General features: G+C 47.7%; 1 protein-coding gene across 1 annotated transcript in view; it reads left to right on the forward strand.

The window, feature by feature from the left end:
* The window catches only part of CLPB (ClpB homolog, mitochondrial AAA ATPase chaperonin), a 148560-nt gene that overhangs the window by 118161 nt on the left and 5923 nt on the right, over positions 1–24476 (forward strand). Inside the window, exons 7-11 of the mRNA XM_005867114.2 lie at positions 4429–4543; positions 14380–14457; positions 15865–15920; positions 21667–21711; positions 22066–22227. Of these exons, the coding sequence (XP_005867176.1) occupies positions 4429–4543; positions 14380–14457; positions 15865–15920; positions 21667–21711; positions 22066–22227 (456 nt within the window). The remainder of the gene's footprint in view (positions 1–4428; positions 4544–14379; positions 14458–15864; positions 15921–21666; positions 21712–22065; positions 22228–24476) is intronic.

A 24476-nucleotide genomic window follows, 5' to 3' on the forward strand; every position in this document is an offset into this window, starting at 1 on the left:
ATCTCCACCAGGCTGGTGGAGAATCGGGACATGCTTAGATTTAGGCTGTAGGTTAACTCTTTCCCAGGACTATCTGGAAAGCTCCTGAGAAACCACCCAAATCACAGTGTAACTTTTCCCTACCCTGACCCCCATAGAAGTTAAGGACCCTTTCTCCTTGCCCAAGAAAATAACAGGAATTCTAAGATAGCCTAAAATCATGACTCTGAAGAAGAGTTACAGGAAGTAGAAATGTTTCCCTGGAGAAGACAAGGAGGCCATGAACATTGTACCCAAATCAACAAAGTGGTGACAAAGTCATGTTAGGCTTGGCATGCAGCAAAGGAAAAAGATATGTTCTATGAGGCCCCACAGATCAATGGAGGAATTCTGTACCACGTAACAAAAACTGATAGGCAGAGATGAGCCATAGTAGGTGTCCTCGGACCCCTGTTGGTGTTGGGACTGTGCCCTGCTGGGTTCCTAGGGGAAGGAGTCAGGGGCCACTTCCAGGGCAGTGGGGGCATCCAAGTGGACTTAGCTCCTGGCTTCTACTTGAGCCAGAGCAACTCTTCTCTTTATGTATGGAGCTCCACACAGATTACATTATTTTAAAGAGTTTTGGTAAATAAAGAGTTCAAATAAATAAATAAATGGCACTGGGTTACATAATTAGTTATCAAAATGCAGTGAAGGAGAAGTAGCATTTATCAAAGGCCTTCCAAGGGCCAGCTACTGTGCTCTCCTCCCCTTGAGTCTCTTACATACCACTTCCACATACACATTCACTGTGTGCCAGAGACTCTGCCAGGTGCTTTGTATACACTATCTCATTTAATCTCCACCAACATCCCCAAGGATCCTGCAAGTTAGGTATGAGTACCAGCCCCATGTTAGAAATGAGGAAAATAAAATTCAAGGAGGTAAATTAACTGCCCCAGGGTCGGCTAGCTAGTAGGTAGGTGAGGTGAGGTTTGAATTCAGGTCTGTCAGAAACTTTGCTCCACATGCCTTGCGCCACTGTGAGCCAAAAGAGGAGCCAAACTTCAGATGGGGACAACTGTAAGGATTAAATATGATGCTATGACCAATCAGAAAGAATATATGGCCCTAGCCAATTTGGCTCAGTGGATAGAGCATCGGCCCGCTGAAAGGTCCCAGGTTCAATTCCTGTCAAGGGCACTTACCTCAGTTGCAGTCTCGATCCCCAGTAGGGGGCAAGGGTGCATGTAGGAGGCAACCAACCAATGTGTCTCTCTCACACTGATGTTTCTCTTTCTCTCTCTCTCCCTCCCTTCCTCCCTCCCCCTTCCACTCTCTAAAATCAATGGAAAACTATCCTCAGGCGAGGATTAACAAAAAAAGAAGAAGAGCCCTGGCTAGTTTGGCTCAGTAGATAGAGTGTTGACCTGCAGACTGAAGGGTCCCAGGTTCGATTCCGGTCAGGGCACATGCCTGGGTTGCATGCTCAATCCCCAGTAGGGAGTGTGCAGGAGTCAATTGATCAATGATTCTCTCTCATCATTGATGTTTCTATCTCTTTCTCCCTCTCCCTTCCTCTCTGAAATCAATTAAAAAAATACTTTTTTTAAAAAAGAAGAATGAATATATGCACCCCTATGTTCATAGCAGCACAATTTACAATAGCTAAGATTGTAAATCTCAGCCCAAGTGCCCATCAGTAGATGAGTGGATTAAAAAAAGCTGTGCTATTTACACCAGGGAATACTATGCAGCTGTAAAAAAGAAGGATCTCTTACCCTTTGAGACAGCATAGAGGGACCTGAAGAGTATTATACTAAACAAAATAAACCAGTCAGAGAAAGATAAGTATCACATGATCTCACTCATATGGAATCTAATGAACAAAATAAACTGATAAACAAAATTGATCCAGAGACATAGAAGCATGGAACAGGCTGACAAATCTCAGAGGGAAGGTGAGTGTGAGGATGGGGAGGGAGAGATTAACTGAGGAACTTATATGTGTATGTATGCATACCCCATGGACACAGACAATAGTGTGGTGAAGGCCTGGGAGGGGCGGATGTGGGGTGGTAGGGATCAATGGGGGGAAAAGGCATATCTGTAATACTTTCAACAATAAAGATAAATTTTTTAAAGAATAAAATAGAGGAAACAAAAATATGATGCTGTGTATAAAACGCTGAGTACAGTGCCTGGCGTACAGAAGCTAGTCCACAAATGGTTGTTATCTCATTCAGTTGGCAACATGTATTGACTCTTTCTGTGAGCCCGGCCCTGTGCTAAGTGCTGGAGCTATAGAGAAGAATACAACTTAGTCTTTGTCACTAAGAACTTTATGGATTAGAAAAGAGAGAAACAGGCAGTCAAATAAGTGCTCCACAGGGCCTGCGGCAGGCAGGAAGCCTTACAAGAGGGTTCTTAGACAATACAGTATTGAAGCTGAGATCACCAAGGCACTTGGAGGTGGGTGTGAGTGGAGAGACTTCTGTGGTGAGGGAGCAGAATGAGCAAAAGGCCTAGAGGTGGGGATACCCATCACTGAGGAGAAGTGAGGAAACAGACCCAACAAACCAGTGGAGGCCAGTTTCCATCGCTTCGAGCTCCTTCCATGGTCTGCCTGACTGACTGTAAGCCGGCCAGTGCACTAGCTGGAGCTGTACCAGCCGGCCTGTGTATTTCTCACCATCAGAGCCTTCTAGCCTAGTGGACCGCGTGCTGAGAGGGACTGGGTGGGCAGGGAGGAGGAGGAGGCAGATATATGACTGGAGTCGTCAGAGCCAGGTGATGTATGTGGCGCCTGAGGGAGCTGCACAGTGACACTCTGGATTCCAACCGGCAAGCGTCGCTCCACTGGGATCGGCGCCGAATTATTGCTCCACATGAAACCCCAGGACTGATGGGAGCTTTCAGTTACAGACTGATAGCAACAACCAAAATTGGATTGTTTGCTATTTATTTTTTTTAACTTCTGTCAAGGTCACTACCGTAACAGGAAAACACTGCCCAAGCAGCAGGTATTTTTCATCCACTCTGCCCGCAAGAGCAATCTGCAACCACAACTTTTGTGACAGGGCCTTACCTTGGCAGCATGTGTTCTAGAAATCTGTCCGTGTTTAGAGGTCTGAGGGAAAGAGAGCCTCCTGAATTCTCTAAGACCTGCTTTCTTCCCCTGTCCCCCAGCCTCCATAAGTGCTTTCTCATGGTACCCATGCACTCACCCTTCCCCGCTGGTCTCCAGAGAGTCCCACAACTTCCACCTAGCCCATTACTCCAGCTTCTGCAAGCTTCCCGTCTCCCAGGAAGCCCCCACCCAAAAAAATGTTCCACACTTTGTGTATCCTTCACTTCTTTTTCTGTACTCCTACACCACCCAGTCTAGCTGTTAGTTCCTCTTTATATTGTCATCAAATTCATTTTTGCAGTCATTCACTAGGTGCCTCTACTGTGCCAGGACTTGTGCTAGAAATAGTGAGTGAAAAATAGTGCCTGCCCTCAGGGAGCTCATCACTGATTTTAGAATACAGGCTCGTACAACAAACTTGTTTTCAAGTAGTTGGAGTTTTTTTTGTTTTTGGGGGGGGTGGTGGTGGAGGAGGTGGTAGTGATAGGCACAGGGCTAAGAATGGGCATGCATGCTTTAGAACTGTGAGGAAATTGGATGGTTCTGCCTGAGCAATATTTGTGCACAGACCCTGCCTCACCTCCCCGGCCCAACTTTGAGCTCCTTGAGGAGAAGGCCTTGCTCTCCTCTTCTCGCAGTGTGACCAAGCTCAGGAGCTTCTGCCTTTACTGAAATGGACCACGCCCAGGGCCAGCACACGCCAAATATTCAGCATCACTAGAACCTCCCAGGGGGCAGAGCACAGTTCTCTTCCTTCTCCCCACCCCACCTTTCCATCATGGGGCTCAGCACATAGCAATTGCTGAATAATTGTGTTTAATTGAAATGTAGTATCATTGAAGTGGAGGGTGTTCATAGCTCTGGTTTGAAAACCAAAAAGGTTTTCAAGAGAATAAGTGGAAAGAATATTTGCTGAGCACTTACTACATGCCGGCCATGATGCTAGGCACATTATATATATCATCATGTTTAAACCCTCATTAAACTGAGGTGAAGTAACTTGCTCCAGGTGATAAGCATATTTTGTCAGTGATAAATCTGGCATTCAAACCCAGGTCTTTTGTCAGACTTCAGAGTCCAGGGTTAATTTAGTAGTAGTACTTATTTTACTAACAGAGTTAGCCAGCACTCTGGGCAGTGGCCACCTGAGGTAAGGAGATGGGATGAGGGGTAGAATGAGAGGACTGAGGGAGGACTGGGCCTCCAGGGGTCATGAGCCAGAGCTGTGAATCCTGACCCCTGGGGAGCCAGGCCTGTGTTTTATCCCCTAGGTCAGGGATAGAATAAAACTAGGGTGCTGCTGGGCCCGGACTCCTGAGCACCTTGCTCTCTCCCCACAGTACCAGGAGAAGCAGCGGAAGCGTGAAGCTGAGGAGCGGCGCCGATTTCCACTGGAGCAGCGGCTGAAGGAGCACATCATTGGCCAGGAGAGTGCCATTGCCACAGTGGGTGCAGGTGAGTATGGAAGATGCTAGCAATGAAGTGTACATCCTGATGTCACCATAACCATATTGCATATTATAACTTAACACTTTTTTACATACTTTCTATGTGCCAGGCATTGTAATAAGCTCTTTGCCTGTGTTCTGTCATTTAATCCTCCCTTCCTGTGAGGTTGGTACCATTAAGTCCCCATTTTACAGATTGGGAAGCTGAGACACAGAGCACTTAAATAATTGCTCAAGGCTGCTTTTCCTGTGTTTACAATTTAACTCTGACCTTCATCTGGTCCACTGTTCCCCATGCCCCCACTTTTCAGGTGAGGAAACAGACCTAGAGAGAAATGAGAGCTTGTCCATCACTAGTAATGTAGCAGCTGAGCCAGAACCACAACTTTTGTCTTTTGCCACTGCCTCAGTTTTAGATAAAACATCCTGAACAAGTCTTGAGTGCTTTCTTCTTCACCTCGGAAGTCTTATGTCCCATACTTTGACCCCTGGGAGCCAGACTACCCACTGGTATAACCCCTAATCTAATAGCCCTCCTGCCCATGCCAGCCCCACTGGAAAGAAATATAGGACTAGGGTCTGCTAAAGACGGTGGCCTCCCCATTGTTTTCTGACCCAGACACATGACTCCCTGAGGGTGATCTCAAAGGCAGCAAGGGCAGTGGAACCCATGCCCAGCTTAGAAAAGGGGACATCCCCAAAGGCAGGCTCTCAAAGCATGGTCTCTAAATCAGTATCATCAACATCCTCTGGGACCTTGTGAGAAATGCAGATCTCAGGCCTCACCCCAGACCTATGGAATCAGAAACTGGGGATGGAGCACAGCAACCCATGTTTTAACAGTCCCTGCTGGTGATTCTGATGCTCAGCTCAAGTTTAAAAACTCTGCCCTGCTCTGTTTCGGTCAGTCCCACTCATGTGTTGCTGCCTCTTCTCTCCAAGTATTTGGTGGCAGCAGATGCAGTCCAGCAGCTGCCAAAGAAAGTACCAGGTTCTTCTCACTGAGAAAGAAGACATCAGGCTGAACTTGCGGTGCTCCTCTGGGATATTCTAGGGTGGCATTTTCAGTGCTAGGAAACCAATTAGAGGAATAATTGAAAAGTGAAGGTGGTTGTCCCTGTGACACACAGAGCCCAGCCTGATCTTCATCATTCTCACATATACCAGTGGGACTCATGTAGCTGCCATGAGCCCCTCATCAGGGGCCTGACCTGATCAGCAGATAAAAGTGTCTACTGCCTGGCCAGTGTTGCTCAGTGGTTAAGCATCAACACATGAACCAAGAGGTCCAAGGTTTGATTCCTAGTCAGGGCATATGCCCAGGTTGCAGCTCAATCCCCAGTAGGGGGCCTGCAGGAGGCAGCCAATCAATGGTTCTCTCTCATCATTGATGTTTCTTTTTTTTTAATATTTTTATTGATTTTTGAGAGGAAGGGAGAGGGAGAGAAAGAAGCATCAATGATGAGAGAGAATCATTGATTGGCTGCCTCCTGCCCGCCCCCTACAGGGGATTGAGCCCACAACCTGGGCATGTGCCCTTGAGCGGAATCAAACCTGGGACCCTTTAGTCTGTGGGCCAGTGCTCTATCCACTGAGCCAAACTGGCTAGGGTGGTCATCATTGATCTTTCTCTCTCTCTCTCTCTCCCCCTCTCCCTTTCTCTCTGAAATCAATAAAAACATTTTAAAATAAAAAAAATAATAATAAAGTTACCTTTAAAAAAAAAGGTGTCCCAGTGATCAGAGCTGCCTCACAACTAGAGGTCAGAAGGCTTCCTGCTGGCACAGGAGCCAGGGAAAGAGTTTTTGAATATACAAGGCCCCACTGCTCAGGCCCAAACCTCACCAAGCTGTCCTCCACCCTCAGCCACCACCTTAGAGGTGGCAACCTCCCACTTCTTTGCCAACATCGTGTCTGAAGTGGCAAGACGGGAGATGCTGGGAGCTCTCAGGGCTTGGAGAGACAAGGATTAGCCCATGGAGAGATAGATTACCTGGGCAGAGATCTAAGAGAGCATCTCCTGCTGGAGTCTCCTGTGCATTTGGGCCAGAACTGCCGCTGCCATCATAGTATTTTCCCTCTGCTTCTGACACGGCCCTTTACCAGCATGCTGCCTGCTCCTCTGACCTCTTGCTTCTCAAGCCTATAAGATAGGAAGCTCCCAGAAGTAAGAGTTGTGGGGGGAGGAGAAGAACATTGAGATAGGAAGACTTCGCACTACCGGTGTGGCTCAGTGGGTAAGTGTCAGCCTACGACCCAGGAGATCAAAGTTCAATTCCCAGTCAGGGCACATGCCCGGGTTGCAGGATAGATCCCCAGCAGGGGGCGGGCAGGAGGCAGCCAACCAGTGATTCTCTCTCCTCATTGATGTTTCTATCTCTCCCTCTCCCTTCCTCTCTGAAATCAATAAAAATATTTTTTTAAGAGAGAGAGAGAGGGGGGGGGGGGGAAGACTTCAACCAACCTGGGCTTGAATAGCAAGGTCAGCAGTTACCAGCTGTGTCGCTCAGGCCAGTCACTTTGCTTCTCTGAGCATCAGTTTCCTCGCCTGTGTACTGGGGAGCAGATCCAGACAGCCTGATTCTAAAGCTCTTTCCAATGTGCCAGGCAGCACTGAATAAAAACCTAGTCCCTGTCCTTAAGATGTTGACCATCTAGGGATGGGCACTGTGCTCTGTAGGTCAGGCCCACAGCTGTTTCCTTGAAGCTGGGACTGACCCTTAGTCCTAGCCCCAGGCTGGTGTCTTTCCCTAGTCCTACAGACCTCTGCTGCCCACCCATCTGCCTCCCCTTGAGTGGACCCAAGCAAGAGTAGATGATTCAGCTTACCACCTCCCAAGGGCTATCAGAATGTCTGCCCTCAGTGCTTTCTTCTATCCAAAGCTCCATTCTGTCACCTAAAATCTGCCTCAGATCAGGAAGGCCCTGCTCCTTGTCCTGTGGTATGTAAGTTGACCCTGTCATGGTCCTACTGACTCCGGAAGGGCCAGAGGCAATTGGATCCTGGGCTCTGGGGCTGGTAAGCCATCACCTCCATTTGTAAGGCAGTAACTATGTGCCCACCTTGCTAGAAGCCCTGAGGCTGGGGATCACACTGATAATGGCCAGATAATGCCCAGCTACCCACCCAGGTGGAGGCTGAGGGCACTCTCTGGGTCAGGGTTTGTGGTAGGCAGGCAGCAGCCAGTGCCTCAGAACCTCAAGACTGAAGGAGGTACAAGAGTGGGAGGCAGATGTAGAGGCTAGGCCAGGCCTCACTGGGTCCTCTAGGCTAGTGTCAGATGTGTGCTAGGGACTAGCTGGGTGGACCCTGGCACCCAGGGGTACCATGAGGATGGGCAGCCAGAGAAGTGCCGCAGAATGAATTGATTTGATAAATGGCCATTTATTACCCTCTCGAATTGGCTGAAACCAATTTCGGTCACATCAACCCCTGGTAAGTGCTGGGATATTGATTTGTGCAAAGTAATACAGTGAATTTATCAGTGTGATCCCCAGCTGCAGGGCTTTTCTAGCAAGGCTGGCGCACAGTTACCACCTTACAAATGGTGGGGATAACGCACCAGCCCCACAGCCCAGGCCCCTGTGGCCTCTCTGGTCTTCTTGGGTCACTGGAGCCAAAGCAGGGCCAACCTACATACCATAAGCCAGAGGCTTGGCATTGAAAGCAAGGCTTTCCTTCCAGAATCCAGAGCTGTTCCTGGTCATGGGGTAGGTGGGGATGCCCTGTTGGGCAGACCTCCTGGGAGTTCCAGAGCCTCTGTTTCCCACCATCCTCTTCAGAAAGGCAACTAGCTGTCTGTTCAGCACATTCAGCGCTAGACTCTGCTCCCCTCCTCCAACCTGCCCACCTCCTGTGTTCCTGTCTCAGTAAAAGCACCGCTTAAATAAAAACTTAGATGTTTTGTTGGCCCCTCCCTCCCTCATCAAATATCAAGTTCTATCATTCTGCCTCTTACATGCATCTCAAATCTGGCCTCTCTCCTTTGTTCTTAATACCACTGCTCCAGCTCAGCATTTGAACCACACAGTAGCTGCCTCACTGGCCTCTCTGCTTCCTTTTCTTCCGGTATAATTGCTTCTTCCCAGCTGGAGTGAGCTTTGTAACAAACCCCCCTGTTTAAAACCCTTGAGTGGCCCTTGTTGCCCTAGCCCAGCACACAAGGCCCACCCCTGCTGTTGCCCCACTTTGCCCTGCGTCCACCAATGATGCCACCAGCCACCCTAGCCGCTTTTGCTTTCCTGCACATGCTTTGTTGATCTGCCTTCATTTGTTGATGCTGCCATCTGTGTGGAATTCCTTTTCTTTTGGTTCTTTCCCCACCCCAGCCCTGCCTGTCTCCCACACTCTGGCTGGCTTTTACTTAGCTTGACTCAGTTCAGGAGCAATAATAGACTGTAGACTTCTGAAGGCAGAGACCATGGCTGAATTGTTTTTGTTTTCACAATTTCTGGCACAGCACCCTGTTCAAAGTAGATGCTTAGTGCAGTTTGTTGAATTAATTAATTTGATATGGCCCTTTGTCCATCTCTGTGACGTGCTTTGAGAAAGGAGAAGCTGTACACCTGCTCTCTAGTAGTTCACAAGCATACTGGGAATGTGACTATGGTGAAATAGTTCATTACAACACCCATTCTACTTGACCTTCAACCCCTCCGGTGGACATGCTATTCCCCAAACTTGCTCTGAACAGCCTTCTCTGGGCAGCAGATGAGCCAGCACACTTGGAAGCTTCCCTGTAGCTCCCTCTTTCCAGGTGCCTGTCCCCAGTACCTATTGCACTTGGTCGCAGTTGACTCTGAAGCCCTTGAACTCCCTCAGGGAAGCACTACTATCCCAACTGCTCTTCTGTGCTGAGGCTGGGCCCGAACTCAGAATCTCAGCATCAGCCACTTGGCACACAGTGGGTGCACCCTCCTATCTCATGCTTCACTTCCCTCTTTGACTAATCCAAAATGTAATCTGTCCAAGCCCTGTACCTTCCTGGGCCCCCCTTGGAGTCCTATTTCTGAATTGAGAACTATCTAGGTCATTTCTGAGTTGTGGGGTGGTAGTGACTACTTTTGAAACTGCTTATAGTTCCACCTCCACACTCAGTGGTTAGAGTGTCAGCTGCTCACTGAAGGGTCATGGGTTTGATTCCCAGTCAAAGGCATGTACCTGGGTTGTAAGTTCGATCCTTAGCCCTGTTCCGGGCACATACAGGAGGCAACCAATCGATGTGTGTCTCTCACATCCATGTGTGTCTCTCTCTCCCCCTTCCTTTCTCTCTCTCTAAAAATCAATGGGGCGGGGTGGGGGGGTGTATCCTCAGTTGAGAATTTACAAAACAAAAATGACACAGACCTTATTTTAGGTTTCTTTGTAGGTGCCCCAGCACCCATCGCAGAGTTTATTTTCTGAACAAATGGATAAGCTCCCAGAGAGGGATTAAGAAGAGAGCAGGAGCCCTCACCGGTTTGGCTCAGTGGATAGAGCGTCGACTTGCGGACTGAAAGGTCCCAGGTTCGATTCCGGTCAAGGGCATGTACCTTGGTTGTGGGCACATCCCCAGTAGGGGGTATGCAGGGGGCAGCTGATCGATGTTTCTAACTCTCTATTTCTCTCCCTTCTTCTCTGTAAAAAATCAATAAAATATATTTTTTTAAAAAAAGAAGAAGAAGAAGAAGAGAGCAGGAGCCTTTTCACCCAGGGATAGTAATAACTACTTGAAGCCATAGGAGACTCTTAGATCCAAGCTCACTCTTCTCTGTAAAGTGGGCATAAAGTACCTTTTTTTCCCTCTTGTGGTTCCAGAAAGAGCAAGGATTAATTTGTTTAGTCCTCAAGCATTATGCCACTGTTAGGCTATTCCCAAACATCCCTTTGGAAATATGACTGCTGGTACTGCTCCCATGGAATGCACAGTGAGATTGGAGCACACCCTGCCCCTGGATACGAAGGCACAGGTGATGAAACCCCTTACACTGCCCCTCTCTGAGCCCATTCTCCTCTTCTGCAAAATGGAGAAATACCTGCTTCTCCTTATTCTAAGGAGGAAAGAGATATCTATAAAATACTAAAGCTGTAGTGGCTACTTCCGCTGCTGCGCTATGACTACCATTATTTTTACTCTTATTCCACTTCTTGCAATTTACAGAATGCTTTCATAATCATTAACTTGTTTAATTTTCGTTTGGGGTTGACTCTGTATGTATTATATTCCCATTTTATAGATTTTAAAAAATGAGGCTTTCAGGGACTGTTTTATTCAAAGTCAATCAACTAGTTAAGTGGCAGAGTCAAGGCTCCAAACTAGTTCCTGTAACTCCTACCTTCTCCACCTGCCACCCCATAGATCAGTGGTTCTCAACCTTCTGGCCCTTTAAATACAGTTCCTCATGTTGTGAACCATAAAATTATTTTCGTTGCTACTTCATAACTGTAATGTTGCTACTGTTATGAATCGTAATGTAAATATCTGATATGCAGGATGGTCTTAGGCGACCCCTGTGAAAGGGTCATTCGACCGCCAAAGGGGTCGCGACCCACAGGTTGAGAACCGCTGCCATAGATGACCACAGATCAGAGAATACAGACCCTAGGAGTAAGGTGGCCAATGTGGGTGGGTGGAGTTCATCAAAAAGAGTTGTTGCAGGTAAGTTTTAAGAGGGTCCAGTAGTGGTGGACATGGCCAGGAGCAGATGATCTGGTAGGAAGAACCCAGCAAGGAGGCACTGGCACTGGTCCTGCTTGCAGGGATGAGACCAGCCAATAAAGGGGACCCTGGCATCACTCATGCCCAAGAGCAGAGGTCAGGGGACAGAGGTTCATGAAACCCTGTGTTGAATGGCTGCTCAAGCCAGACAGTTTTCCAGGTGAGGCAAGGGTATGAGGAGATGATGCGGCTGAGGCAAGCCAACTGCTTTCCCTCAACTCCTCAAAAGATAGCCAGAGCTGGGGGTAAAGCCCAGGGTCTTCATTTATTTACCTGTGTAACTTCTTTGTACATATTTCCTCATCTATAGAGTTCCCTGCCTTGCCTGCCTCATAGGTTCATAAGGAGGCTCAAATGAAGTTATGTCTACAGAAGTTCTTTAAAGATCATGAAGTGTTGGCAGAGTGAGATGCTGCCTTCGCTGGTTCACAGTGAGAGTGCCAGTACCTATGGCCGCATCCTACATGGGCCTGTTCAGGTCTATGTCTGTCCCAGCCTCTGTCCTGCCCTGACAGGACCCTCCAGGCTCCCAGCCTTGGTCCTCAGCCACCCTGCCTACCACACCTCCTGGTGCCCACCTTCCTCAGTCCTTCCTAGCTGCTTCCATTTTTCATTCTGTCGGACACCATCTGCTTGGCCGTTTTTCTCTTCAGATATTATTAGAAATATCCAGAGTTGTAATTGTTTAATGGTTGGCATTTCTCCTGTTTCACAGGAGGCCCAGATCAAGCCCACCCCAGACTCATGCCCTGGGTCTGGCAGAATTGACCAGTGACAGCTGTGCAGGGGTCTGCCTGGCATTATAAAGAGCTTTCTCCCAGGTGCATTATTAGAAAAGAAGGAGGAAAGAAGGCCGCAGGCACAATCCAATTGCACATTCTCCTCAGTGTGTTAGAACTGCATCGCCCTGTAGTGTGCAGTTCTCGGTGGACTGGACAGCTTCCCTGAAAGAAGTCCAGAGCAGAACCTCAGGTGCATGACACCTGGGGAGCCCCAGGCCACCTAAGTCATACCTGGACACTTCTTCCTCTCCAGATACCTCATGAAGCCTGAATCCAGTTTATGCTCAGCTTCTTTTCAACCTAGATTCTCAGTTCAGCCATTTTTTAGAAGAATTTGACTCCTTTCAGATGATCCCTTTCACCACCACCCCAACAGACATCCACACCTAGTGTTTGCAAAAGTCTAGCCTTGCCATTTTATAATATCTCTACCTCTCCAAATAGCCCCACCCCTGGGTTCTTGTTTTATTCAGGACACTTGGGGACTCCCTCTCAGCCAAGCTTGGACTCCTCCCCTTCATCCTCAGCCTTCAGGTACCTGTGAGGCTCTGGGGTCCCTGGAGAGCCAGGCCTTACAGAACACAGGGCCAGTTAGTTTAGTGATGCCTTGGACCCAGCCCAGGGGTGAGGTCGGATGGCGTTTTCTCGGGCCCCTCAGAATTTTTCAGGGAGCATCTCCCAGGCAGGCAAAGTGGCTAGTCTGATTTCCATGAGTCACACAGTTTCCACCTGTTTCTGCTGAGGCCAGAACTAGAAAGTATTTGAAGTAGCAGCATTAGAGATTGACATGGGAAAGACCACAGGAAAAAAAGAAAAAAGAAAGACCACAGCATGGACCTGAGCTCCTAGTATTTGGGACCTTTGTAATCTGACCCCACCCACTGCTGCTCATGTGTGTTCCTGTCTCCACTTCTGTCATGCTGGCCACCTTTGCTCTCCAGATCGTACCCAGCCTCCATGGTACATCATCAGTCCCACTTCTTCCAAAAGCCTTCCTTGGCTTCTGCAGTCTCTTCTTTGAAACCCAGCCATATGGATCATACATACCACACAGTATAGTATTTAGGATCTTTACACCTCAAGACTGGCAGACACATCCCTAAAGCCATCAACTCTTTTTTCAGTTGACTTAGTTTCTGGGCCTTGTCCTCTGACATATATCCCTTTGCTAATCTCCCCCTGACTCTCTGGGGACCAGACCATACATGCTGTTCCATCTGCAAACTGACCTTGACATTGCATAGCACTCTGTCCCCTCCTGCTCTGACTGCCATGTAACCATTAATGTAACCCAAAGTGATGCTTGCTTCTTTAAGCAGCTCTATGTGACGCAACAGGACCAGTTTAGAGAGAGAAGCAAGTCTTCCATCTCTGCTAGTCAACTAGTAATCTAATTGTGTAACATAGGCAGATCTCTTTCTCTCTTACCTCAGTTTCCTGTTGAGAATAATGGAGCTGAGAATTTCCTCTTGGAAATTCTTTATGTAGGTTTTGAGTAATAAAATGTTGGTGATTTTTCCAACTGTGCCTAGTAGATAGTCTGTTCAATAATGGTTCATCTTCTGATAGTTCTGCCTCCTGCTTTTATACTTGAGGATACTTCTGAGTCTGATTCTCCCTCTCTGTACTTGGGCATGTAATTTCCTTACCCTTAAATACTTCCTCCTGGAGAGGAGAGGTCAGGTCTGGTTCTAGCAGAGCTGCGCCCCTAGGGAACCTGGTACAGATCTATTCCATTCCCCCCATCTCTGTCCCACCCCAAACCCTGGAGGCCATGGTTAGTGGAGATGTTAACCAGATGGCTCACCCTTTCATGCCCTGAGCTCCACTACTTAACTGGCTTCCAGAAAGTGTGTTTGACTGTATTTCCAGACAGCAGACCAGACCTTGGTTTTCCCAAATGGGAAAGAATCCAGAGCTCACACCCCATATCCCCAGGGGCCTGCTGTGGGCTTCTGTCTCTCCCATTTGCATTGGAGGCAGGCTGAGTCTCCCACCAGTGGTTAAGTAGATGGGTAACCAGCTGAAAGCTAAAGTTCCTCTCAAATTCTCCTTCACCAACCCCCAGCCCCCTTCACCTCCATTCACCCGCCTTTCAGTTTCCCTGGCAACGCTGAGTGCTCATCCTGGAAAACTTTATCCGAAATCTGCTCTGGGCAGCTTTCCAAATCCATGCTAACCTGATTAGGTATCTCTAGGGGCCTTGCCAGCTAATCAGATTAGGCAGCACTAATGGTAGTGAGGACTTTGAGTGGGCGCAGAGCAGTAAAACATATTGTATACTTAGTGATAATTATCCTGCCTTTTGTGTCATTGATTTATCTGCCTCCCTCCCCGTCCCCTGTCTTGTGTGTTGGCCCTAGCGATCCGGAGGAAGGAGAATGGCTGGTATGACGAAGAACACCCTCTGGTCTTCCTCTTCTTGGGATCATCTGGAATAGGTAATGGGAGCAGATCAGCCAGGGGGGAAGAGAAACTGAGGGAGCCTCAGCTGCTGTGGGCCAGGGTCAGGCCACCCACCTCTAGTTCAACTCCAGCTCCCCATACAACTGCCTCCAAATTACAGAGCCCACAGGAGGGTCATCTGTCACAGCAGGAATAGCTGGAAGGATGCCCCTCCCTCTGGAAGCTAGGGTGCGGGGCCTAATTCACCTGGAGGGCCAGGCTCTGTGGGGCCTGATAGCCCTGCTCCAACCACTCTGCATCCCCTGAGGCTGGCCTTTGGGTACAATTAAACCAGCTCCACTGCCCAGCACATCAATCTTATTCAATATAACCTGAGACATAACCTGCTAGGAAGCTAAAGAAAGTCCCTGAGGACCAATACAGTGCTAGGTGCCTAGCAAAATTGGCTACAGTAAAACGGATTGGGTATTTTTCTAGCCAGTTAGGCTAAGGCATTCTCACCCCTTACTCCCTAGCTCCACTACCTTCTGCATTGACTTGGGAAATTTCATGCATTTTGTTGCCACTGCCGCCTCTTTCCCTCAGCATTTTTGTGGGCTTACCTCTCCCTCAGATATAGGGTCCAAAAAGGTGACCACCACCTCACCATGATACTATAGAACAGCGGTTCTCAACCTGTGGGTTGCGACCCCTTTGGCAGTCGAATGACCCTTTCACAGGGGTCGCCTAAGACCATAATGCATATCAGATATTTACATTACGATTCATAACAGTAGCAACATTACAGTTATGAAGTAGCAACGAAAATAATTTTATGGTTGGGTCACAACATGAGGAACTGTATTTAAAGGGCCAGAAGGTTGAGAACCACTGCTATAGAACTTGACTTTCTATCTAGACAGTGACTTCCAAGGGCTTGACCATCCTACAAAATGGCCCTTCAGAGCCACCACTTGGGTAGTGTCATTCTTTCTTTATATTACAAAGTCTGTGAAGCCAAGGAGAGGTGCCCCCCTACCTCTAGTTGGTCTGTGGCTCCAGGCCTGCTGGATGGCAAGATCATGGGTGTCTAGAGAGCATGCAGTGCAGTGAGCCAGGAGGCAGGGTGCTCCTGGAGGAGCAAGGTTTGTGCTGAGCTTCAAAGGACGAGTTGGCTCTGAATTATAAGAGTCAACCTCCCACTCTTAGGATGTTGCTCTAGAGAAAAAGCCTCAATCCTCATCCACTGAAAAATCAAGGTGCAATTCAGACTTTGATTCTGGTCCCAGCTTCATTCACCTTTAATTCCCTTGGTGACTTTGTAAGAGTCACTGACCCTCTCCAAGGGTCAACATTTCCATCCATAAAACATATTATTTTCAGTGTCCATACTTTTCTAACATTTCATTCCAGGAGATAGTTATCTGGTCCTAACCCAATTCCTCTCCCTTCTTTCTTACTAGGAAAAACAGAGCTGGCCAAGCAGACAGCCAAATACATGCACAAAGATGCCAAAAAGGTAAGGACTGGGACCTAGGCCTGATCTTCAGGCCTTTGAGTCCTTGCCACTCCTGCTAGCCCAAAAAACCTAGACTCCCTGAATCTGACAATAGCCAATCAAAGATAGGCTCTGGTCCTGGCCAGTGTGGCTCAGTTGGTTGGAGTGTCTTCCCATATACGCTTCTCTCTCGCTCTTTCTCTCTCTCTCTCTCTCTCTCTCTCTCTCTCTCTCTCTCTCTCCCTCCCTCCCTTCCCCCCCCTCCCTCTCCCTTCCCTCCCTCCTCCCTCTCCCTCTCCCTCTCCCTCTCCCTCCCCCTCTCTCTATAATTAATAAGCATATTCTCAGGTGAGGATTTTCTAAAAAAAAAAGAGGGCTCTGGAAAGTGAAGCAGGCCTCACCTCTGGCCCCAACTCAGCCACCAATTGCTCCAGGAATTTGGGCAAGTGATCCAACTTCTTTGTACCTCAGTTTCTTCATCTATGAAATAAAAAGACTACTCCTTGCCCTGCCCTGACTCTTGGGACACATGGGAGAACCCAGTGAGATTCATTCATACAATATTTTCAAGCATCTACTCTGTGCCAGGTATTATACTAGTTCCTTAAAAAAAGTGTTAATTTTGACATTTTCCCTGCCCTGAGGAACTCGGTCTGGAGAAGGAAACAGCTGTAGAAACATACCATTACTGTGCATCAAGGCCATGCCAGAGGGAGTCCTGGGGCCTGTAGGAGAAAACAAGTAGGAACAAGGGGGTGTCTTATTGCTTCTCTCCATCCCACATGAGCTTTTAGATAGGATTTCTTTTTTAAGAATTTTTTTTTAAAGATTTTTTATTGATTTTTACAGAGAATAAGGGAGAGAGAGAGAGAAACATCAATGTGAAAGCAGAACATCGATTGGCTGCCTCCTGCACTCCCCCTACTAGAGATTAAGCCTGCAACCTCAGCATGTGCCTTGACCAGAAATGGAACCAGCAGTTTTTCCGTGCATGGGATGACGTCCATCCAACTGAGCCATACTGGCCACGGCAAATCAGATTTCTTATGTCTAAGCTGTGGGGTTGTCACAGTCCCCATTCCCCAGCCCTGGATTCTCCATAGGAGAGGACCACCCCATCCCTTATTCATTCAGACTCTGGCTTTCCGAGGCCTGCTCAGTTTGACTTTCTGTGCTGACAGGCAGTACGTTCATGCAGAGAGAAATGCCAGAGAGAGCGATTCTTGGAGACTGCAGGAACATTTCAATGAAGGCCAAACCTTCTTTCTCCTACCAGCCTTCCCAGTGTGGAGGCTAAGGTCCCCCTGCCCACCACTGGTGGGTGCCCACGACCCTAGGTGCCCTTGCCTCATTTCTGTGGAACGCCTCCCCAGCTGAAGTGATAAGAATTGCTCAGACCTTGCCAGCCAAACTACCCCAGCAGCAGAGCCCTGTCCTGCTTCTGACCTAGTTGCCCCTTTGCCACCTTCCTGAGGGCCTGGCAGCCACAGAAACAAGGTAACTCAGGCTGTGTCCTGAGCTGCATCCATGGCCTCCTTCTGCCTAATAACTGGCTGAAGCCGTCTAAGCCTCCCTGGCTCTGCTAGTAGCTATGCTTTGCCTCAGCCAAACCCAGAGCGGACCCACTTGACAGGCATGCAGGCAAGACGCAGCACATGACATGCTAGTGTGCTCCAACTGAAATAGCATTTTTAAGACAATTCATCAGGTTGGCAGCGATTGAAACAATTAGCACTCTGGAAAGGGCCATAAACTAGCAGGACTATTAGGGAAGATGCAGTTACAGGCAGGAACCACCTGATTAGGGATGAAGAATTCTGAGTGTTTTAATTTTAATACTGTCAGAAAGGTTAATATTTAATTACAAATTATAATCTCCTTATCCGAGCTGTCTTAATGTGTCTTCATACACAGTGGAAGTAGAAGGAAAGTATCTGCTGACTTGCTGGTGTAGAAAGGCGAGGGGGCTTGTGGAAAGACTGATGATGCAAGTCATTTTTCACTTGGAGCATCACTTCAGTTGGAGGCATATTTACACCAGTGCAGGGTGTTCTGATGGCATGTTCAACGCATGCCTCACCCAGGAGACTGAAATAACACCATCACCCCTTGGAGGCAGTGGGCTGGGTGGTCCAGGTTCTGGAGCCAGTCATTTCTTGGCACAGGTTCCAATTCTATTTTGTCAGGTTACTTTATCCCTGTACAATTCAGCTCTCTTGTCTCAGAGTGAGGCTGTCTAGTACTTTGTCTGAGGTTGTCAGAGCATCAAATGAGCTCAGGCTCTAGCACATAGTAAGTGCCTGTTCCCTTGTCTTGTATTTATTCATCACCTCATATTTTCCACATCAGTCCCCTATTGACTGTCTTATTTGATCTTATGAGGAAAACAGCATAGATGCTAAATCAGACCCACCTTTCAGATGCAAAAACTGACCTATGGCATTAAGGGGTCTGTCCAAGGTCAGTTGTTAAAGGAAGAAGTAAAATCAGAATCCAGTCTCTCAACTGTTTGTTTGTTTGTTAATCCTCACCTGAGGGTATTTTTCCCTATGATTTTTTAAAATATATATATATTTTAATTTCAGAGAGGAAAGAGAGGGAGAGAGAGAAACATCAATGATGAGAGAGAATCATTGATTGGTTGCCTCCTGCACACCCCCACCAGGGATCAAGCTGGAAACCCGGCGTGTGGCCTGACTGAGAATTGAACCGTGACCTCCTGGTTCATAGGTCAACGCCCAACTACTGAGCCACACCAGCCTGGCCCCTATGATGTTTTTAGAGAGAGTGGGAGGAGGGGTGGACATCAATGTGAGAAAGACAGATCTATTGGCCGCCTCCTGCACGTGCCCCGATTGGGGTCAGGGATTGAACCTGTAACCCAGGTATGTGCCCTTGACTGGGAATCAAACCTGCTACGCATTGGTACACAGGCTAATGCTTTAACCACTGCAACACTGGCCAGGGCCAATCTCTCAACTCTTCTCTCAATATCATTGTTCTCACATGCAATAGGAGGCTAAAGTGTAAACTTTTCAGTTTGTCCCTATGATGCATAGGGAGATGAGAGGCATGAGAATCCTATCATATTCATGTGTTTTATTTTTAAATCATAGGTAGTGCTTCTGCAGAACCCCTGATTACAGATTCTGCATTTAGCATAGACATTCTATGGCCATGTAATAGGCATGTTTGAGACCTTCAAAATCCAAGAGCCCTGGACCGTAAGCTATCTAATACCTCCAGAATCCAACTAGTGGTGTGTAGGAAGTGTCACTATAGGGTCCAGTGTTAAAGTGGCCTAACAAAATGAAATGAGCACTGGCTTGGGAGTTGGTGACTTGAATTCAAGTTCTGGCTTTCAGATCCTTAGTTGCCTCATTTATAAAAAGTCACTCATAGCTCTAGACCTGGCTGCCTCACAAGACATTGTTTGCACATTTTTATAATTTTTTATCAGATCCATGAGCTTATTTTTTCATTAGCCTCTACTATGCCTCCCAAATTGAGCAGCTTTATTAACTCCCATTATTAGGGTTAATAATCCTTGAGAAAAAAAACCTTAATGCTTTTCTGTGATCTCATCCTGAAATAGAGTGGTGGAGCCATAAAGACTTGCAGTTATAGGGCAGAATGACAAAGGGGTCAGAGCATGAATCTGAGTCCAGCTGCCTGTGTTCAAATCCCAATTCTAAACTACTCTGTGGAGTTGGCCAGGATCTCAGTTTACATCAGTTTTCTCATCTGCAAAATGGGTTTTAAAATGGTGCCTATCTCATTGGATTATTTTGAATGTTAATGAGATGAAATAAAATGATAAACAACATTCTTAGCACCTGGTAAGCAATCAATACATGTTGGATATTACTGTCATTATCCTTGCCTCACTTCTAGATAACCCTAAGCTAAGCTCATATGAAACCAAAATTATTTCAGTCAAGAAAATCAAGCCCTGAGGCTTGTTCAAATTTACTTAACAATTTAGTAGAATCCAGATCACTTGACATAAGTAAGCCCTAGTCTATACTCCCAATATCCTGGGACATTGATATCTGGGCACAAAACTCAGAACCCTTCAGATGAAGACTGCCAACAGCCCAACTGATTGACAGAGCCAGAAATATGAGGCAGTAGAATAAATGGCTAAGGGTGTAATCTTGGAGCCAAATTGTCAAGCTTGAGTAACCTTGGGCAAGTTACTTTAATCTGTGACTCAGTTTTATCATCTGTAAGATGGGGATGATAATAGTGCTTACCTCACAGACTTGAAAATGTTATGAGCCCTTTATAACTTGCCAGGCACATAGTAAGCACCCATAGTAAGTGACTGTGAGCTATTATCAGATACCCATCTCATGGCTTCCAGCCCATTGCTCCCTCTGGGCAGCACTCCCAGCTTCCCCATGTCCATCTTCCCACCCTTCCTGAAGCCTGTTTCTCTTGGCTGAGCTGTCTGGGCCCTCTGAAAATGCTTGCTAGCTAAGTCCCATGTGCTTAGATAGCAGGGATCACCCCCACATGACCTTAATAACTCTCCCAGGCCTTTCCCACCTCTGGGTTAGGTCCTCTCCTCAGGCCCCTGGCGAGACTAGGAGAGGAAACAGGGCCCGTGTTACACAGGAAAAACTATAGCTCAGAAAGGGGAGGCAGCGTACCTAAGGCCATACAGATAGTGGCAGAACTGAGACTAGAAGCAGGCCCCTGGCTGCCAGCCTGGGGCTCTTTCTGCCACCCCGTACCTTGGGTACAGAGTGACAGGACAGAGAAAAAACTAGAAGTACATCACTGAGTGAATTTGAGACCAAAGACCGAGCTAGAATAGGCCTGCATTTCAAATATAGCTACCACCCTCCCAGGGCCTTGGCACCCATCATCCCCAGCTCTCAAGAGACATGAGGTTAGTGAGTGTGCTCTCTCAGACAGGAGCACGTGCCAGCAAGAGAGGAGCCTGGGGAGAGAGTGAGGTACCCTGTATGGGTGGAGAGACGGCACCCATGAATGCCTATATAACTCCCTAAATTCTTCATGAAAAGGGGTGTGTTCTCTGCCTGTGTTGGCTCACAAATGCCACACTACCCAGTGTTCTCTTCCAGGGCTAATCATGGTCAGGCCTCACCCCAGGGGACCACTTCCTTGGAAATCACCCCTAGGCCCAGCAGTGGTGAGAGAAAGGCTGCAAGCTACATTATGGGTGACTTTAGATGAAATAAAGAAATGTAAATAAATAAAAAGGTTTATTTGTTTAAAAGAAAAGTAAACTAAAAGGGCATGTGCCTACAATGACTTGCAAATGTGAGGGCACCATGCAGCCATCTGGGTATGTGTTGCTCCCCTCCATGTCATCATGATCCACGCTGATTGTGACTGACTTTGTCCATGTCTGCCCACCCTACTCAACGGGTGCCCCTCAAGGACAGAGACCAAGTCTTGTTTACTGTTGTAGTTCCAGTGCCCAGCACACACGGATGCCTTCAGGAAATGTGGAATGGATGGGAGAACGGGAAGTTGGGTGGATGATGTGGTAATCAGACCAGTAGAGGCCTGCCTGAGAAAAGAGATGTTCTGGGCCCAATTTAGAAGGACAGGGACATGACTTGGTTCGTTATGGTAAGGAATGGAATCATGTAGGGACTGAGTGGACAGAAAAAGAGGCAAGGAGCCAGAAAGAACATATAAGAATGGGATGGAAGATCCTGAGTTGGTGTGGTCTGAAAGCTTGTGGGTATTTGCCTTCCTGCCGATTGGACTCATGCTTGTTTCCACACAGGGCTTCATCAGGCTGGACATGTCTGAGTTCCAGGAGCGGCATGAGGTGAGTGAGAGTCCTCGGTGAAGTGTGGTTTGCAGGGCTGAGAATTTTGATGTGGCTTGTCATTTGGGCCTGAGATAATTCCAGCAGCCTTGGGATTTGTCCTTTGGGGACATATGTGTACAGCAGGGTCACTGACCTGTTTGCATAAGATTTACTCTGAAGAATAAGCATAGAAAAGATCTATTTGCTCTCCCATCATAGCAGGATTCCTGCCACCCCAGGATTCAGCCTGACACTCCTTGTTGAGATAGGCCGTCTTAACATTGTATGTAAAGCCATCTTCTTGTGCTTGCCCCAAATTGGGAACTCAAAGCATGGAAAGGCCTTTGTAACATGTTTCCTTCCTTCCCCTAGGTGGCCAAGTTTATTGGGTCTCCACCAGGCTACATCGGCCACGAGGAGGGTGGCCAGCTGACCAAGAAGCTGAAACAATGCCCCAATGCCGTGGTGCTCTTTGACGAGGTGGACAAGGCCCATCCAGATGTGCTTACCATCATGCTGCAGCTGTTTGATGAGGTGAAATGGGCCGGAATGGAGGCAGGGACACCCTTAGGTATGAGGGTCTGTGAGCAGTAGGAACCAAGGGCCCAGAGGCCTGTCAGATCATTCCTCATCTTGCTGCTCCCCCATGTGTACATTTGGGCACTTAGCAGATGTGGTTTCACTCCCTCTCTGGACCAAGGCCCAGGCTACCTTCCAGAGAGACAGAGTGGGACAGAGGTGCCAGGAGAGAAAGACCTGAACTTGTAGTTCCAGCTGTTTCATCTTCAGGCATCAGGGACCTCGTGTGACATACAAGAAGGCTGAATCCAAAGTAAGCTCAAGAACCTTTCTTGCTCATGGACCTCTTCCGAGGAGCTCCAGGCTCATCACAAATGAGACAGCATCCCCCTCCCACTACACACACACACACACACACACATGCACACATACACGTGGAGTAAATTCTAAATGAGAAGAAGAAGCCCTTTTATTCAGCACATTCTATATACCAGGCTGTGCTAAAGACTTTACAGATGGTATCACTAATCATCACAATAGCCATGCAAAGTAGAAACAATCTCAGTTTTCACAGATGAAGAAATCGAGGTTCAGCAGTTATAAATGACTTGCCCAAGGCCACAGAGCTACTGTGTGGAGGAGCCAGGATTGGGCTGCAAATATATCTGACCCCAGAGCCCCAGTTCTCCCCTCTGTACCGCTCCTTACCTTGAGGGAGAGCTTATCTGAAGGGAATGACCTCCACCTTTTCCAGGGACTGCAGACCAGGATGAGCCTTCTCTTCTCCCTCACAGAAGCTCTATTAGCCAGCATGTTGCCACTTGGAGTCCTACCCACCTTTTCTACTTAGCCCTAGGGAAACAGGAAAGAGTTTTGCTTCCCGTGTCACAAGTGCACTAGATGAGGTACATGAAGGAACTCCCCCTGGACCAAATAGTAGACCAGGTACCAAGCCAAGAAGACCCACATTCAAATGTCCCCACAGCTTCCCACCACCTTCCCCACCTGGCCTAGCATCCTTGCCCCTGCCGGAGTTTTGTTGAGGTCTTCCTAGCTTCTCAGCTACTCCCTACCCCCACACTTCTGCTGTTGAATGAAGACCAGTCCTTCAAATGTCACAAATTCAGTTATGCCTGTGCCCTAAAACCTTCTGCTCTGTTCCAGACTCGATGGGATTCAGATAGTCAGCTGTGCACCAAACCTGCCCTCCAGGGGCTCCCTGCCTGGTAGACAGGTGGAAAGGACATGTGATAATAGTTGATATTTTTGTACTTTGTATACCAGGCACTGTTTTAAAAATTTACATGTATAAATTCCTTTAATCCTCCCAACAACCTTAGGAAGATAGATATTATTACTGCCTCCATGTAACAAATGGGGAAACTGAAGTAAAGTGAGATAAGTAAGTCACCCATAGTCACACAGCTGGAAAGAGGGAATCCAGGTTCGAACCCAAGCAGTTCAGTTCCAGAGCCTGCAGCTTAAATAATAACTTCCATGCCGCTGGGACCAAAAGAAAGAGGTAGATCAGCAGTGAAGCATTCACAGGAAGGGAGAATCCAGCAGCCGGTTTGGCCTCTGACATCCCTGGAGAGGTACCTCTGATGGCCTCCTTGGCCCAGAAGGACAGAAGGCAACTGCAGACTGAAATACAATTGGCCCCACATGGAAGCCCTGTCCACCCCTCCCCTGCTGTCACTCCACAATGGCCTTTTGGGAATTGATAATTCCTTTCTGCAGCTTCTACTAGCCCACTGCAGTTTCTGATATTTATGCCCTTGGTTCCATTGACCAAAGCTGCCATCCGAGTTTGCTTAGCCAGATATATGCATTGTGCCCCTTGAGGACAGGGACCTTGTCCTACTCCAACCATTGCCAGAGCCCACAACATCACGGGAAATGCTTTGTGACTAACGTAATTAAGCAAACCTTCTAAGGATGAATAAGTGTTTGCCAGATGAACGTAGGTGAGAAGGGCCAGCAGCAGACATCAGATGTGCAGAAGCATAGGGAGCATGAGGCAGCCTGCTATACCCAGGGACCGACAGTTCATACTGCTTGACTACAGAGGAAAGTGAGAACAGAATAGTGGAGATGAGGTGGGTTAAATAGACGGGCCGGTTAAAATTCCAGGCAAAGGAACATAGTTTTATTTGGTGGATCATAGGGAGCCTTTAAGAACTTTAAGCAAGAGAGAAACATGGTCAGGTTTTCACTTTATGAAGTTCTTATTGGTAGCTGTGAGAGGAAGGAAGGAAGAAGGG

This window comes from Myotis brandtii, unplaced genomic scaffold (assembly GCF_000412655.1).
Source record: "Myotis brandtii unplaced genomic scaffold, ASM41265v1 scaffold244, whole genome shotgun sequence".
NCBI lineage: Eukaryota > Metazoa > Chordata > Mammalia > Chiroptera > Vespertilionidae > Myotis > Myotis brandtii.